The sequence below is a fragment of the Gouania willdenowi genome, chromosome 6 (assembly GCF_900634775.1).
Source record: "Gouania willdenowi chromosome 6, fGouWil2.1, whole genome shotgun sequence".
Classification (NCBI taxonomy): domain Eukaryota; kingdom Metazoa; phylum Chordata; class Actinopteri; order Blenniiformes; family Gobiesocidae; genus Gouania; species Gouania willdenowi.
Window position 1 is genome coordinate 42,458,209 of NC_041049.1, and position 17,413 is coordinate 42,475,621.

The 17,413-nt window shown below is 37.8% G+C and overlaps 1 protein-coding gene across 1 annotated transcript; it reads left to right on the plus strand.

The window, feature by feature from the left end:
* Positions 1-289: 289 nt before the first annotated feature.
* On the plus strand, positions 290-15,051 carry neto2b (neuropilin (NRP) and tolloid (TLL)-like 2b). The gene is made up of 12 exons (XM_028450095.1): positions 290-428; positions 1,746-1,802; positions 3,139-3,297; positions 5,057-5,305; positions 5,391-5,438; positions 9,196-9,323; positions 10,072-10,173; positions 10,327-10,453; positions 10,577-10,690; positions 11,375-11,505; positions 11,586-11,678; positions 14,302-15,051. Exons 1-12 carry the CDS (start codon positions 419-421, stop codon positions 14,746-14,748), a joined length of 1,665 nt encoding a protein of 554 aa, XP_028305896.1. The 5' UTR covers positions 290-418; the 3' UTR covers positions 14,749-15,051.
* The last annotated feature ends 2,362 nt before the right edge of the window (positions 15,052-17,413 follow it).

The window sequence follows — 17,413 nt, forward strand, 5'->3', positions numbered from 1 at the left end:
AATGAACTTTTGTTTAGTTTAAAACTTTAAATGAAATTAATCAGGAGTGTGAAACCAAACCAATGAGATCTCTTTATCAAAGTGGAAGGATGTTCCACCTCTTCATGTGTGTTACACCCTGCTGCACATGCGCACTCTGCACCTCGTGCACTCAGCCAACTGCACTCACCCTTAAACCTCCTGCAGGCGCAGACGGATCATCCGTCTCTAACTCTGGGAAACGTCTATGAGGATGAACCACAAGTCACTGCTGCTTTCCTCTGCCTCGTCCTCACCATGCTGCACTGATCTGAGATGAAAAAGTGAAAGTTGGATTTCTTCTACATCAGGATGCACTGATCTTTGCTACTGACTCATTGAAGGGATGCAAGGAGCCTCCAGTTGGTTTGACATCCAAGGTCTGGGTCCAGCCTGAAGGATGCGAGCAGGTGAGGGGCATTTGTCAGAAATACATTAATTATTCCAAATTTCTGACACATTTATAATCACTGAAGCTCCAAATGCTGCTTAATGCAATAAAACACACAAACATAACTAAATGTCAAGCCAGTGTTTACTTTGTTGAAAAATTTCTATTCAAAGATCAAATTCTGAAAAACACTGTCTGTCATTTATTTCTTCTTGTAATCTATTTGGCCTGAGATGAGAACAGAGTTCAGCTTCATCAGTTCACATATGTCTAAGAAAAAGACGTCCCTGTTTTTTATGACCAGCAGATAAAAATCTCAGTTTTACTATAATTTACTTTAAATGACAACAAAATACACACAATGACTCCAAAAACATACAAAACAGCAACAAAAAAAAAATAAGAGAAGAATGTACACACACACACACACACACACACACACAAAATGTCAGTTTTTTATAGTGCTTTTCAAAGAAAACTCAAAGACACTTTACAAGAGGCAACAAAATGACAACAAAAACATACAAAATGAGAGAAGAATGTATTAAATGACAACAAAAATACACAAAACTGCTTAAAAGTGACTCCAAAACACAAAATGACAAAGAAAATACACAAAAACAGCAAACGCACACAGTGTATAGATTGATGGCTCCATGAAGTTTAACTTATTATCAGTTAATTAAGATTTAGTTTTGGCTAATACTTTTGGGAATGTTGCTTGATGAACATAAATACACAAAAATGACAATAAAAATACAAAAAATGACTTACAAAGATGAAATTCTAAAAGCAGCTGCAATGACACAATGAATCAGACTGTTTACTCATCTTTATACAAATCTGTAGATAAAACGGATATAAACTTGTTAATCTCCTTTGATCAACATAACAGACACATGCTGAGCGTGTCCACTCTTTAATCATCAGGCCGTCTGTCTTTTTTTTTTTTTATGTGTGGCAGTTTTGTTTTGTTTTTTTAAAAAATAGTCATCCCTATAATCATTCATACTAGTTTATCTTGTTCAGGATTCATGAAAACTCATGTTTTAGTTCTTTTTTTTAATCACACTTTATCACACGTTTATTGTAACGCTTTTACTTTGAAAGAATGAAAACAAAGCAAAGATGATGATGATGATGTTCAGTAATAAGCAGCAGTCAGTGTGTGTGTGTGTGTGTGTGTGATCATATGCTATGTCACCTCTTGGCCTGTCCGTGTATAAATTATACATTTCAGGATGCCGAGAAACAAATCCCACTAAGCGCTCTTCCTCTTCCTCTTCCTCTTCCTCTTCCTCCTCGTTTCTTTGATTCCTGTCGACTTCCTTTACAGTCTGGTTATTTCTTTTATTGATCGAAGAGGGATTTGCTCTGGCACAAAAGATTAAAGGTAAGAATGTTGTTTTCACACTCATTTTTTAGAGTCCGGCCGATTGATTATGATCTAAATGGCACTAATCTATGATGTTACCTTGAAAATGCAAAGATAGGGAAGATACATGGGCTAGCTGGGTAATTCCAGAATATTGGAACTCTGGGACTTGTTATTGTCATGAGCCTCCTGAAATCTACAAAAAAACCCACTAAAACCAAACACTAAATTCGTCTGACCCCCAAAGTAAACACACAAATCACAGCAAAAATGCATGAAATTACAACAAAAATACATTAAATGAAAGGAAAATAAAATAACACCAAAAATACACAAAACGACAATAAAAATACACAAAATAACTCCAAAACACATAAAATGAAAAAATAAAATAAAATACAAAATGACAACAAAATACACAAAATGAAATATGCAAAACAACAACAAAACTACTACAAAACACATAAGTTGAAAGGAAAAATACACAAAATGACAACAAAACACGAAAAATGAAGGGGAAAATATAAAGGTAAGAATGCTGTGTTAACACTCATTTTTAGAGCCCAGCCGATTGATTATGGCCTGGGAAAAAATGCACTAAGTCATTCTTTGAAGTTAAATTTTTCCTTTTTTAAAAATGTATCCATGTTTACCGTTTGCAACTTTATTTTTTTTATCCGATAATCTTATTTCATATATTGGTTGATACATTCATAGGTCATTCTATTCCATTTTCAATGAATGCCATCACTCACTCTAGTGAGTGTTTTTACTTAAATTTTGTCCATTTTCAGGACCCCATATCATTATAACTACTTCACCTAAACCAATGAAATTTGGTGTGGTGTCGAACAATGTCATACAGTCATGAAATAAATATACACAACTAATGAGTGATCATAGAAATTCCCCACATACATTTAAAATGGCACTAATCTATAATTATATTAACTTCCGAAATGCAAAGTTTAGGGGTCTAAATGAGCTATTCGTACTACCCTTACAACCTTCATGTTTTTCGGCAAGACACATAAGCTACCTGACTGTGCATTTCCAGAATTATGTAGCTCTGGGACTTGCAATTGTCACGTTATAGCTTCCTAAAATGCAAAAAAAAAGCATTATGCTCCACTATAAATAAAAAAAATAATATGGACAAGTTTGAAAATATGTTTAAATTAGATTCAGTACATTGGATATGGGCTTTTTAAAACCCAAATATTGGCCCCATTAATTCCACATCGGCCAGGCTCTTTACTGCACACTGCACTATATTTTAAAATCTAATCCATTATGTCAGCACTTTTGCACATTTGTATTTAGATATATTTGTGATATGAATGCTTTAAAGAAGATGAAGGCACGACACCAAAAGCAGTAAAAACTTCTCCACGACCAAAGAAACCCCACAACTGTGGAAACTGGGAGCGGAATGTTGACGGCGGAACCTTCAGCTCTCCAAACTTCCCAGACACGTACCCCCCAAACAGGGAGTGCCTGTTTGTCCTTGAAGGTATAACCATAAAAAGAGCTTTTTAATGTTGCTGAAGTTCCTTTTTTAAATGTGCCTCGTGTTCATGTTTTAATATTCTATTCTAGGCAGTAAATATACATTAGAAATATATCACAAAGAAAATTTCGCTGCAGATTTAAAGGGATCCTCCACTGTTTTTACAAATTTGGCCAAAAACCTTTAAAATATTAGAAGATCTATGCCTAACAAAACACATTAATATGGGAAAGTAAAGGTGCCTTAGGAGAGCTCTTCTTCTCTGCTTCATTGACTACTACCAAACCCCAGATTCGGAACTATTGCCCCCTGCGGTCACAGATTTACATCGACAACTCAAGGCCTGAGGGCCAAATCCGGCCCTTTGGAGCATCCATATTGGCCTGCAGGAGATAGTGAAAACGACAGAGAAAACATTAATCATTGTGTAAATGAAGCTAAAGAGTATTTAGAAAGGCTCACAGTTTTCCTGGTGCTTATATCGCATGATTGCATTCATTCTTAATGTTAAACTGTTGTAAAAACCTTTACAAAATCTTAAAATTTTCCTCAACCTGTTGGGTCAAATGCAAACTAGGGCCCAATGATGTTGAAATTACTATTTTTTCTGCATAAAATCTGTGGCCCACTTGAGATCAAACTGCTCCGTATTTGGCCCCTGAAATAAAATGAGTTTGACACCCCTGATTTAGAACAACCAAAAGCACCACAAGTTGTGATTTTGACTGAAAAAGATCCTAAATGATCTAAAAAGCTGCTGAATGCTTCACTCCAATAGAAAACAATGGGATATTTGCAGTCAGTGGGGCCATGTGACATCATCAATCACATGATTTCAAAATGGAGGAACACAGGCTCTAAAACTGTAAAGTAGTCCCATTATTAAAAGGCAATTAAATGAATATGGTGCATAATATTGTGTTTTGTTAGGCATAGATCTTCTTTTAAAGAGTAACTAAACCTCTGCTTGAGCTGCGCAGAGACAGACGGTAATACACACAATGATGTGTCTGTACAAACACACATAGTGAGTTCATAAGCTGAGATGTGCCACTACAACCACAGGCACACACAATCACACACATGAAGCTCAGCCTTATAGACACCACTTGGGGGCAAACAGCCCTGCTCTCCCACCACCTCACGCAAATAGCAATAAGACAGACACACACGCCCGCGCACACGTAGAGACAGACGGTAATACACACATAGCATAGATGTGTCTGTAAATACACACATAGCTTGAGGAACCCTCTGATTAGACCAAAATCAGCTCTTTATAGAAGCTCAGAGACAAAAATGGCACCGCTACAGCGGCTGTTTCACACGGAACACAGTGGACTTCCTCATTAAAACTGTCAATCAATGCTCACTAAGGGCTGTGATTGGAGGAAACCCTCCTCCCTCCTCTCGGCTTTTATAGGGAGGGTGGGGCCAACAGTGAAAGTTGATTGCGCAGTGGAATCTTAAAGACTCCATTTTAGTCAATAGCAAAATTGACTTGTAATAGCCGGCATTAAACCATTAGAGACCAGTAACTCTGACATTTTACAACTAAATACGCAAAATGTAAATAATTTTACTAAAATGTGAAGAGTGGGACTAGGATTAATAAACAGCACTACTTAATACCCAAATACATTAGTGGGTTTGGGGTTTAGTTACTCTTTAAAAATTTTAGGCCATATTTGTAAAAACAGTGGATGATCCCTTTATTAAAACTCCACGTCATGGTAGGAGTGACCTGTGATCCACCTTTTAGCTCAGCCTCGCCAACGGATCGAGCTGGTTTTTGACAAGTCCTTCTTCATCGAGGCATCCTTTGAGTGCCGCTTCGACCACATCGAGGTGCGCGATGGACCCTTCAGCTTCTCCCCGCTCATCAACCGCTTCTGTGGCACAGAGAGCCCCGGCCGTGTCCTCTCCAGTGGACGCTTCATGTGGATTCGCTTCTTTAGTGATGAGGAGCTGGAGGGAACCGGCTTCCAGGTCCAGTACAGCTTTACTGCAGGTGAGGGAACCTTTAATTCGTCACGTGTGGGTGTATTAGGTGCTTTTTGTTTCACTAATATCTACCTGTGTGATCTCTCACAAAGATCCAGAGTTTCATCTACATGTTGGAGGACTTTTAAATCCCATCCCAGGTAGGAATAATCAAGCAAATTGCAGAGGACCCAGATCAATATACTGATTCTGGATCAGTTTCAAAAATCCAAAAAATACCTACAGTATTTGGCTCATTCCATGTTGTTTCAAAAATGGACCATGCAGCTACAATGGCCTCATGTAAAGGATTTTCAATATTCACCAGTGGTGAAATAACCTAAAGTTGGGGTCCAAAAAAAAAATTAAGAAGTTGCATAAAGAAAAATTGTATATGCATATATGTGACTAATCATTAGTAATGTGAACAGTCTATGTACATACTGTATCTCAAAGCTGATGCAAAGTTGTTTACTGAAGGCCCAAACATGTTCCAGACCCAAACTCAGAAAAATCTTTTTCCAATTTTGAGGGGCTGTCATGTCCACCAGATAGGATGTATGGAGGACATTCTTGTATAATCTGGAGAGTAGGTGGAGCTGTATTACTACACCAAAATTAAGTTTCCTATGTGATGTAGTTCCTGAGATATTGGAAGCTGAAAATGGAAAAAAAATAGGCACATGCAAAAATCGACTCATACCCCCCCACTAAATTTTCTATATCTCAAAAAGTGTGAATCCGATTAAACTAAAAATGTACAATGTGCATATTGATTTATTAAGGAACAATTGGTATAAATTACATTGAAAGACCTATTTCTCAACATTGGCGAAATTTCAAAAACGTATATCTCAATTCACATATGACTGATATTTATGAAATTTGAATCAGTTTTGTTGAGTTGTTTTTTATCATCCCACCAAATTTCATTTGGATTGGATCTGAATTGTGTATTTTATCCCAATTTTTCCAAACATTGTGACTATACTCAACTGTATGGTTATTAATGAGGATATACAGTTTGCATACAAAGCAACACACCGCCCCCACTTCGGTCGCTCTGATCATCTTTCTGTTATGCTGGTACCTGCTTACAAACCCCTATTGAAGCGCAGCAGGCCTGGCAAAAAACAAGCCCGGATCTGGCCGGAGGGTGCATCCTCAACACTATAGCACTGTTTTATGTACACTGACTGGGAGGTTTTCAAGACAGCAGCTTCCCAGGGTAATCCGAGAGACATTGAGGAGTACGCTGAGGCAGTAACTGGCTACATCGTAAAGTACACAGAGGATGTACAGTAACTGTGATGAAGAACTTGACTGCAACCAAAAACCCTGGATGACAACTGCGGTGCGTTCTCTGGGCAGGAGACAGGACTGCTCTCCGCTCAGCCAGATCTGCGGTCTCAAAAGGGATAAAGGCAGCAAAACACACTTACGCAGAGAAAGTTCCAGGAACACCTTTGTGACACAGGAAACACCTGATGGATGTTGTAGCGAGTCCAAGCACTAACAAACTACAAGACCAGGCAGGTGGTTGACGACAACGACACTTCTCTTCCACACAGGTTTAACAACTTCTTTGCACAGTTTGAAACAGCAAGCCCGACAATCAGAGAGAGGGCTGGTCCTTCTCCTTCATCTGTTGGGAGACCTCTCACCATCAAAGTAGCAAACACATGGCGGACCCTAAGCAGGGACAACCCACAGAAATCCGCAGGTCCGAACAACATCCCGAGACGTGTGCTCAGTGACTGCGCTGGTGAGCTGGTAGATGTACTGACTGACATTTTAACATCTCCCTCAGTCAGGCCATTGTCCCCAAATGCTCTAAAACATCCACCATTGTTCCAGTGGCAAAGAAACAAGTCATAACCTGTCTGAAGTTTTTTGAACGGGTTGTCAAACCACACCTCACAGCCAGCCTCCCTGCATCACTGGACCCCCTTCAATTTGCCTACTGTCCCAACCGCTCCACTGAGGATACAATATCCACCACCCTGCACTCAGTCATCACCCACCTGGACAGTCAAGACACCTACATCAGAATCCTTTTCAATAATTTCAGCTCAGCATTTAACACCATCATCCCCCAGAGACTAATGCAGAAACTCCTCCTGCTCGGTCTGAACACCGCCACATGTCTCTGGGTCCTGTACTTCTTGACCAAGAGACCCCAGTCTATCTGGGTCAAAAAGAAGACTTCCAAATCCGTCATGCTGAGCGCTGGATCCCCTCAAGGCTGTGTGCTCAGTCCACTGTTGTTTACCCTGCTGACACACAATGGTGGGACTCCGTGGAAATGATGAACCAATGTACAGGGAGGAAGTAGAACATCAAGATGGCTGGTGCACAGAGAAGAACCTGCTGCTCAACGTGGACAAAATGAAGGAGATGATCATCGAATTCCGGAGGTCAAAACCTGAGAATGCTCCCCTCAGCATCAGCGGCTGTGCAGTGGAGAGAGTGGAGAATATCAAGTTCCTCGGAGTGCAGATCTCACAGGACCTGAGCTGGAAAAAGAACACCTCTGCGATTGTCAAACGTTCCCAGCAGAGACTGTACATCCTGAGAAAACTGAAAGAAACCTCTCTCCCCACCAGCATCCTCAGGACCTTCTACAGAGGTGTGGTTGAGAACGTCCTTACATGCTGCATCTCTACATGGTACTCCAGCAGCAGTATGTCAGACAGAAAAGCCCTGCAGAGGATTGTGTCAGAGGAGGTGAGAGGGTCATCGGAGTTTCCCTCCCCTCTATCCATGAACTCTTCCAGAGTCTCTGCAGGAGCAGGGCACTGAACATAGTCAGGAACTCCACACATCCTCTCCTAAATGCTTTGAAATGCTGCCATCAGGCAGACGTTTCATGAGTATCAAAGGTCGAACCACAAGCTGTTAGAAAGCTGAACAGCTGATCAAAATATGTACACACTAGACCTTTATCTAGTTTTAGTACTTTGTTTTTAGTTTCAGTATTCATATTGGTTTCAGTCTCAGCATTTTAAATGACTATTCTCAAGGTCATTTTAACTGCTGTTTTATTCATGCGCTATAAAGACGTCTCAGGGATGTGTGTGTGAGCACTCGTGTATGTGTAGTATGGAAGATACAGTATGTATGTTTTTAAACTGGATCCTGGAGAACCGTTCTCTCATCTTTTCTGCACTACTATGTATGGTTGGCAAAATGACAATAAAGCTCGATTTGATTTGATCTGATTTAGAGTTTTATGTCTTTCAAGCCTTTAAAGCAGTGATTCTTAACTGGTGGTTCGAGACCCAAAAGTGGGTCGCGGACCAGTACTGGTTGGGTTGTGGACAGCTGGTCAAAAAATAAATAAATATTTAATGTCTCTCATGTTGGACTAGTCTGTTATTTTGAGAGAAACTTGTTGCACAGGAAAATACTGTATATAGAATTATGTTTTTTAAAAAATTATATATGTGTGTTTTTATCAGCTATTTTTGAAAAACTCATTTTGGTTGCTTGAATTCTAAAAAAACGTGGGTCACAATTTAATGACCTTGGCAAAATGCGGGTCCCAGGGTGAGACTAGTTATGGTTCCATGATCAGGATCATTGATCCAGATAACTGACAATATCTGGAAAAGACGATGCATCTTGTTTTATTAATAAATTACATCCTAAAAATGAAATGAGGCAAAACGTGATCAAACTAGTTTTTTTTACAAGTTCCTGCTTGTCATTTGTATCAAAATCTATGCAATAATTTATCAATTAACAATATAAAGTCAGAGTTACTGTATATTTTTCTTTCATTTACAATAGAAAACTCTTTTGGTATCTAAATATAATTGATTTCCACAGATGGCTTTTAAATGTTTAAAGGAAGTAAAATCCCAACAGTTTAATGTTCCCTCTTGTGGCTCCTCCTCTTTTCTTCCTGTGGGTCAGACTGTCAGTTTGAGCTTTCCGGGGCTGACGGCCTGATCCGTTCCAGTCAGGTGGAGGAGGAATATAAAGTGAAGCCAGATCAACCAGTGGATTGCATCTGGACTATTCGAGCTCCCACCAACAATAGGGTATGACATGTGACAGGTTGAATTTGCCTTTTTTAAATTCACAAACTGACATTTTTCATACTGTGTATTCCTGAAATAAAGAAAAGTGAAGCTAAGGAGAGTGTGTGTTTCCCCAAGAACAAAATGACTGAACACTGGCTGAGTTTAAGACCTGCAGCTCTGTTCACATCTTATATTCTGTAGCAGACATAGGCAACTGGCACCCTTGGTCTCAATTCGTCCGACCCCAAAGTAAAAATGCACAAAATGACAAAAAAACACACAAAATGACAATAAAAAACACACAAGATAACTCCAAAACACATCAAATAAAGGAAAAATATCCCAAACAACAACAAAAATGAGTCCCAAAAACACATTGTACAAAATTGTACAAAATGACAACAGAAATACACAAACCCTTTGTTCTCTCCTGTATTGATGCTTGGATTGGTCATTATTCTAAATGCTGAAATCAATCTTGATAATGTAGCTCTCGGATCAGACAATCACACTTTTGTGGCCCTGCTGTGGTAAAAGTTGCCCATCTCTGTTCTGTACACTCCTCTTATAGGCTGTGATGTATTTCATTATGTATGGAGACTTTATTACAAAAGAACCAGCTTTATACTGTTTGTTGTTTGAACCTAACATGTTCTGTATGTCGGATCAACGTGTGTTGATAATCCAACAATGCTCTAAATAAAATACGCTTAAGCTGTTTGATCCTTTAACACACCAGTGTCGTGGTGTGCTCCGTTCATTCCAGATTTACCTTCGATTCTTGGAGTACCAGATGGAAAACTCCAACGAGTGTAAGAAGAACTTTGTGGCTGTTTATGATGGAAGCAGTGCCATTGAAGACCTAAAGGTAACGCAGACGTTCAGTCCTCACTCTCTCTTTCTTTATCTTCCTCTTTTTGTTGTTGTTGCTGTAATCCAAGTCTGAGACCCTGCAGAGCAACTGTTGTACAGACCTTGACCTCAATGAGACAACACATCCATGGTGTGTGGTTTCTTGCAGGCTAAGTTCTGTAGCACAGTAGCTAATGACATCATGCTGGACACCGGTCTGGGAGTGGTACGGATGTGGGCCGATGAAACCAGTCGTCTCAGTCGCTTTCGGATGCTGTTCACTTCTTTTGCCGACCGTGAGTTTCTCCTTCAGATATCTGTTTCCTGTTGAAGTCCCAGTTATTTAAATACATTAGATGAAAACATTGACATTTTACAGCAGACATATGGAATAATACTCTCCTGTGTGTATCTTTCAGCACCGTGTACAGGAAGTGCATTTTTCTGCCACAGCAACATGTGCATCAATAACTCTCTGGTGTGTAACGGCATCCAGAACTGCGTCTTTCCTTGGGATGAAAGCAACTGCAAAGGTATCAATTTAATCTGCTCTGTCCATGGTTCTGAAACCGAACAAAGTGATGGCAAGATTATGGCAAAGGGAGTTACGAGAAGAGAAGAGAAGACAAGACAAGACAAGACAAGACAAGACAAGAGAAGACAAGACAAGAGAAGAGAAGAGAAGAGAAGAGAAGAGAAGAGAAGAGAAGAGAAGAGAAGAGAAGACAAGACAAGAAGTGAAGAATTTATAAAAATCTAAAGGTTAATAAAAAGCAGAGACGAGTAACTTTTATTTCAGCGGGAGCCACAAAACTGTGATTGTCTGATTTAAAAGTCACATTATCAACATTCATGTCAGGATTTAGAAAAAAAAAACAAAGGAGTTTTTTGTTTATGTTGTCACTTTTGTGGATTTGTTTTTGGTTTTGACTGTTTAGTATATTTTTCTAGACTTTTGTAATTGTCCTGTGTGTTTTTGGAGTGATATTGTTGTCATTTTGTGTATTTTTGTTGTCATTGTGCAAATTTTCCTGATATTTATTTCAACTAAGGGGTCAAGTTACTATTACTTTCACTTCTGTTGTAAAGCTAGTAATAATTGACAGTAGAATATTTTGCAAAGCATGTAAAGTTATTTGTAGATGTTTGTTGTTAATATTGTTGTATTTTATTAAGTCTGGGTTATTTCAACTCACTTCTCTTCTTGTATCTAACAGAAAAAAAGAGCAAAAGTGTTTTCATCCATATCAATAAGACTCAGGGGATGATTATCTGCGTGTCGACCGGCGTGGTTCTGCTCCTCCTTATCATCTCCATTCTGGTGCAGGTCAAGCAGCCTCGAAAAAAGGTAACACAACAACAACAACAAGCGTTTCGTTACTTTGTAACATTTGTGTCAACTCTAAGGCATTTGCTTGTGTTTCAAAGGTTTTGGTGCGTAAGAACAACCTCTTCCATCGTGCACACTTGCAGGAGGTGTTTGACCCTCCCCACTACGAGCTCTTCACTCTCAGAGACAAGGTTAAACCTCCCACGTTAATGATTCCTTTAGTTGTGGATCATTCCATGTCATTTCACAAATGTCCCATCTACTCTAGTCTAAAAAAATTCTGAATTGTTTACCAATTGGCCAGTGGTTATTCCGTGTTGGGCAAGTTACTCTCAAATTGTAATACATTTTATATTACCAGTTAAAGGGCAATAAAACATAACATATTTGTATTACAATATTACCAGCTCCAAAATGTAACTGAGTTATACTACTTTAAGTTATTTTTAGCTAATCGCACATTTATGTTTTGTTAAGCCATTTTAAAAAACTAATCCTATTAAATTGATACCATAACAGTTTAATGTCTACAAATGTGACACCACAAAACACTTTTCTTTTCCTTTTAGACAAAAATATACAAACAAAAATGTATCTATTAAACAAAAACACAAAAGAAAGCCTTAATGTTCAGGTATCATTAGGTATGAATTTGAAATCGTGAGAGTAATTCCACCTTACACACGTGTAGTCGGTTTCCATGGCCATGCGTTATGATTTGCAACAGTCCGCTCTTCAGGAAGGGAGTTGATGCAGAGTTTCTTCTTGTGTCAATTTTTGCATGTGCCTATTTTTTTTCCGTTTTCAGCTTCCAATATCTCAGGAACTACACCACACATAGGAAACTTAAATTTGGTATAGATTTGGTACAGTAATGCACCTAGTCTCTCAGAATAATACAAAAAGATCTGCTATACATCTTATCTGGTGGATATGCCAGCCCCTCAAAATTGTAAAAAATTAGGGTGGGTTTGTAGAACATGTTTGGTCCTTCAGTAAACAACTTAACATATGCCTCAGCTCCCTGTTATTTGATCAGCTTTGAGCTATGTACATAGACTGTTCACATCACTAATGATTAGTCACATGTATTGGTTCTTGAGGGACACACTCCAAACAAAAAATTACTGCATGTGTGAATGTAAGAAATAAATCCGATCTCTGTTTTAATTCATAGTATAAAGTTTACTCTTTCTTGGGATATAAAACAACATCTTCATTTTTATTTTGGACCCCAGCTTTAGTATATTTCACCACTCATGCAGTGACGTGCCATCAGGGTAGGCAAGGTAGGCAGTGCCTACCCAAAGGTGAATTGATATTTTGATTATTTGTTTTAATTATATTATTATTATAAATTATTTATTTTTCCATTTCCAATAGCCTACAGTACCTATAAGTTTGAAAGTGACCGCATTTTGTCCATTTCATGGTCCAAATTACTAAACAGCGCTATTTCCTGGAACAGCTGCAGTCTTTTTTTTCTTTTTCACCCCACTGTAAGGCAGAGGGAGGCCACGCCCCCTCCCAAAGGCACGTTGCTCCTCTGCCTCCGTTCCCATTGCGTGTTTTTACATGTTTGCGCATGCGCAGTCATGTCCCCAAGATGACAACCATTTTCGTGCAAAGGCAGCGTAGAGAGCTGCCTTTGCACGTAACCGTGCTATGCTAAATGCTATACGTAAGTTCACAGTACATTAGTAAATAGATGCCATGTGACCGCTGCTGCTACGTTCTCTAGCTAGTGGGTGGGATAACACTACAGTCAGAATGACAGTGCTAGAGACGATAAAGAAACTTTTTTTTTGAGGAAAAAAATGACAGATTTTAAAAGATGGAGACCAACACCTGAGTTACCAGATCTTCAGCAAGGGTAAGGTCAGAAAATGTTACATACTTTTTACAGTGAATGGAACAAAAGGAAGGATTGACTTTGTGGATGCTCCTCACTGAGGATGTTCTGAGTTGTTGTCATTTTCTCTGTGTTTCTCTGTGTTTCTTTGTGTGTCTGTGTTTTCAACACAAACAACGGATGTGCTGCCGTGTCATGAGATATATCTTGTTGGGAGAGTATGGAGACTATATTAAATAATTGTTTATGTTTCTTTAATGGTGTTTTACGATGTTGATTTTGTTAAATGGCTAAATGCTTGTTCATGTGGATCTTGTTTTGTTTTTTCTTTCTTATTATGAATTTTATATTTTGATAAGTGCATTGAGATGAATTTGTTGTAAATTACTTTATACAAATAAAATTGATTTGATTTGAATTGAATTAACACTTGACAGCAGAAACATATGAAATTGTCATTGGTGGTCTGGATTTGCAACTTGCCTACCAAACCCTAGTGGTCACGGCACGTCACTGCACTCATGTATATTGAAAATCCTTGACATGAGGTTATTGTTCCTTACGTCTGTGTCTTATAATCATTTGTTGTTGGATTTCAAGAGCTTGTCACCCAAGAACCAATGTACATATCTGACGAATCATTATTGATTTAAAAAGTCTATGTACATATTAGTTTACTGAAGGCCCAAACATCTTCCAGCCCCATACCCCGAGAAGCTTTTTTCATGTCCACCAGATAGGATGTATAGCATATATTTGTATATTCTGAGAGAGTAGATGAAGCTGTATTACTACACCAAATTTAAGTGTCCTATGTGATGTAGTTCCTGAGATATTGGAAGCTGAAAATGGAAGAAGAATAGGGATCCATGAAAATCAACACATACCCTCACTACATTGTCCATAGCTCAAAAAGTGTTCATTAGGTTCTTCAATAAAAAGCAAAATGTTTTTCCTGTTAGGAGGCGTCTGGAGACCTCGGCGAGTTATCACAAGAGCTTCAGTCTCTGCAGGCGCTCAGGAGATTGTCATCAGGGTCGCGATGCGTTCACGAGCATCATTGTGGCTCCCAGGCCTCCATTAACTCCATCAAAGTGAGCCTGGGCTCTCACACGTTAGGCAGCGGATCCATGGAGCTTCCTCCTTTAGGAGCGGACTTCCAGGGCTCGTTGCCTCCCTTCAGGGACTTCAACAGCAGCCTGCGGAAGAAGAGCTGGCCTAGCATAAAACCAGGACGCACGCAAGACCATTACAGCGTTGGGGGGAGAATGCTGGGCCGACAGGATAGGGTTATGGAGGAGGACGAAGATGAGGAGGAAGACGCGAGGTACGACGTGTATGTGCGGAGAGCGGCGAGTCGAAGAGGCCATGAGATGGCTCAGCATAGATCTTTATCCATGGACTTCTGAACTGGAAAACCTGCAAAGCGGATGCTTCAGAAAGTGATGTAGATGGACTGCAATATTTCAAAATTTGTTTTTTTTCTTCTTTTTTTAAAGTGATGCACACTTGGAGCTCTAAGAGTCTTTAGATTTCTGAAACAACGAGCTACATCAAAGCTACTGAATAATCTGGAAGACTACTAGTTTGATATTCAAATATCACTGTTTTACTTTAATTTGAGGGAAAAATAATGATGGATGAAAAGCATTAACTTGAAAAAGGTCAGAAATAAGTTTCAACCAGCAACACTTTCTTTACCTTCATTTATGTACCGGTAATTGTTTCATTAATAAATCACCACTTTTTTACGCGTCTAACTACTTTTAACATGTTTTTACGATTTAACGATTTTATAAAGCTCTCCTTTCTGGTTTTTTTTACCAAATCTGCGCACAAAATGACAAAAAAAAATGCACAAAATGACAAGAAAAATACTCCAAATCTCTCATTAACAACAAAAAATACAACAAAAAGCCCAAAACAATAACAAAACTACACAAAATGACATATTACATTTTTTTTTTTTAATTACATAAAAAAAAAAAACCTGTCTACGGCACTGACTACATCAGTCATCTGTATTTATCTTAGTGAGTTTGAAGCTTGGCAAGTAAATCAGATTTTAGACGGAGCTGATTAGTGAATAGTGCTGCTGCCCTGATTAGAACAGGCCTGAGGGCCCCTCCGTACAGGCTCCCTGGTGCCCGCGGGCCCCGTGTTGGTGACCCCTGCTTCAGATGGATGAAATGGTTGTGCTGTGTTTTGTGAAGCAAATCCATATTGTTGCTGTATGTTTCAAATCAGCTTGTGAGTTTAAAAGAGTCATTACATTATTATGTATTAAAAGTTGAAGAAGCAGATGTGAATAGTTTGTTTTTTCATACTGCATGTGACCCACTACTGCAGGTGGGTTTTTTCTCCACAGTTGGTGCTGATCAGGAGACAAGTGGTGCCTTTCACTTTTCTGGAATATTTGCCATCTATGGGTTAAAATCTGCATTCTTTGGAATACAAGCTCACATCTATGACCTCCAAGGCCAAATCCCACTCACTTTGCTTTTTTGTTTACCAACATAACTCCATAAAAAGGTAAAGAAAATAAATAACCAGTGTTGTTAATGTTGATGGGAAATTTTGTATTTTTTTATCTTTCGGTAAAAATGAAGCTCTATTAAAAAAAAAACAAAATCTTAAAGCTCTACTATTTCCAGGCGTCCTCCCAGAAAATGTGTGATTTAGAATAAAATAAAGATGTAATTCATTTAATCTTTTGTTTCTGTTTGGTTGATGGTAGATGAGTTGCTGGCAAAAACATGATTGAGCTCTTTGTTGTTCATTTTACAATTACTTTACATAGCGATGATGATGTGATAAAGCTGACACTTCAGCTTGGGTCAAAGGTAGAAAATCAGTAACTGGGAAGTCTTTAAAATGTTTTAGTATTGGGACTTTATCCTGTATTTATTTTATAGCATAAGGTTTTAAAACTAAACTGCACAAGTGGTATAATTTGGTATAAGTTTTCATCTAAATATGGGGCGCTTCCATGCCCATCGCAACCCTCAGTTCCCCAGTTCTTGTCCTTCCATGTTATATGTGATTGTCTTTTCATTTTTTGGACAGGATGTAACAGAAATGTGTGTACAGCACTTTATGATTTTTATTTGTGAAAAGTGCTTCATAAATACATTTTACTTACTTACAGTAATTACTTTACTAATTTGGATTTGGACCTTGGTGAAGGTTTGTTTCAGACATAAAATATTCATTATGATAACCAGCATAACATCCATGTTTTTGAGACTTTGGGAATTAACTGCTGCACTATGGAGGTAGATTTGTGTCTTTATTTATTTAATAATAATAATTAAAAAAAAGTTTTTTACAATTTAAATTTTTTTTTATCTTAAATTAAAAAAATAAATTAAATTTTAAAAGAATTTCAATTCAAAAAAGATAAATTTAAAATTATTTTGATTTAAAGAAATATATAAAAATAAATAATTTCACTCAAACAAAACCTTTTAAATAAAAAACTTCACTTCATACTTTTTTTAATAAACAATCTTATCAATTCAATTTTTATGAATAAAAAAAGATCTTCATTTTGATAAAAAAAATCTTTCAATTTTGCAATAAAAAAATAATTTAAAAAATATTTAAAAAATATATTAAAAAGTTAATTTCAATCACCAAAACCTTTTCAACAAATGTATTTCAATAAAATAATTCAATCAAAAAAAGTGCTCTGGTGTAATTTGATAGGTCTCAAATACTTTTAGCATTTTTTTCTTTGATTGGATATACATTTTTTTGTTTATTAAAAATATTTGTTGATGAAAGTGATTTTTTTTTTTTTTTTCAATGAATAATGAAGATACAAATCTACCTCCATACTGCATGAAGTGCACAAACACAAAGACCAGGAGTATGCAGCACCACTAACCTCTATTCCACTAACCATAGAACAAATCCAACATCACAACATTTAAAAACCTGCTTTTTGGTTCATTCATCATGTTTAAGAATTTCCATTTTTAAAATTGGTAAAGTCAGTCACAACAGTTACAGTAGTGATGATCACCTTTGTAAACCTACTTCTATCAGCTTCTGTCTGTAGTGTAATGAGGT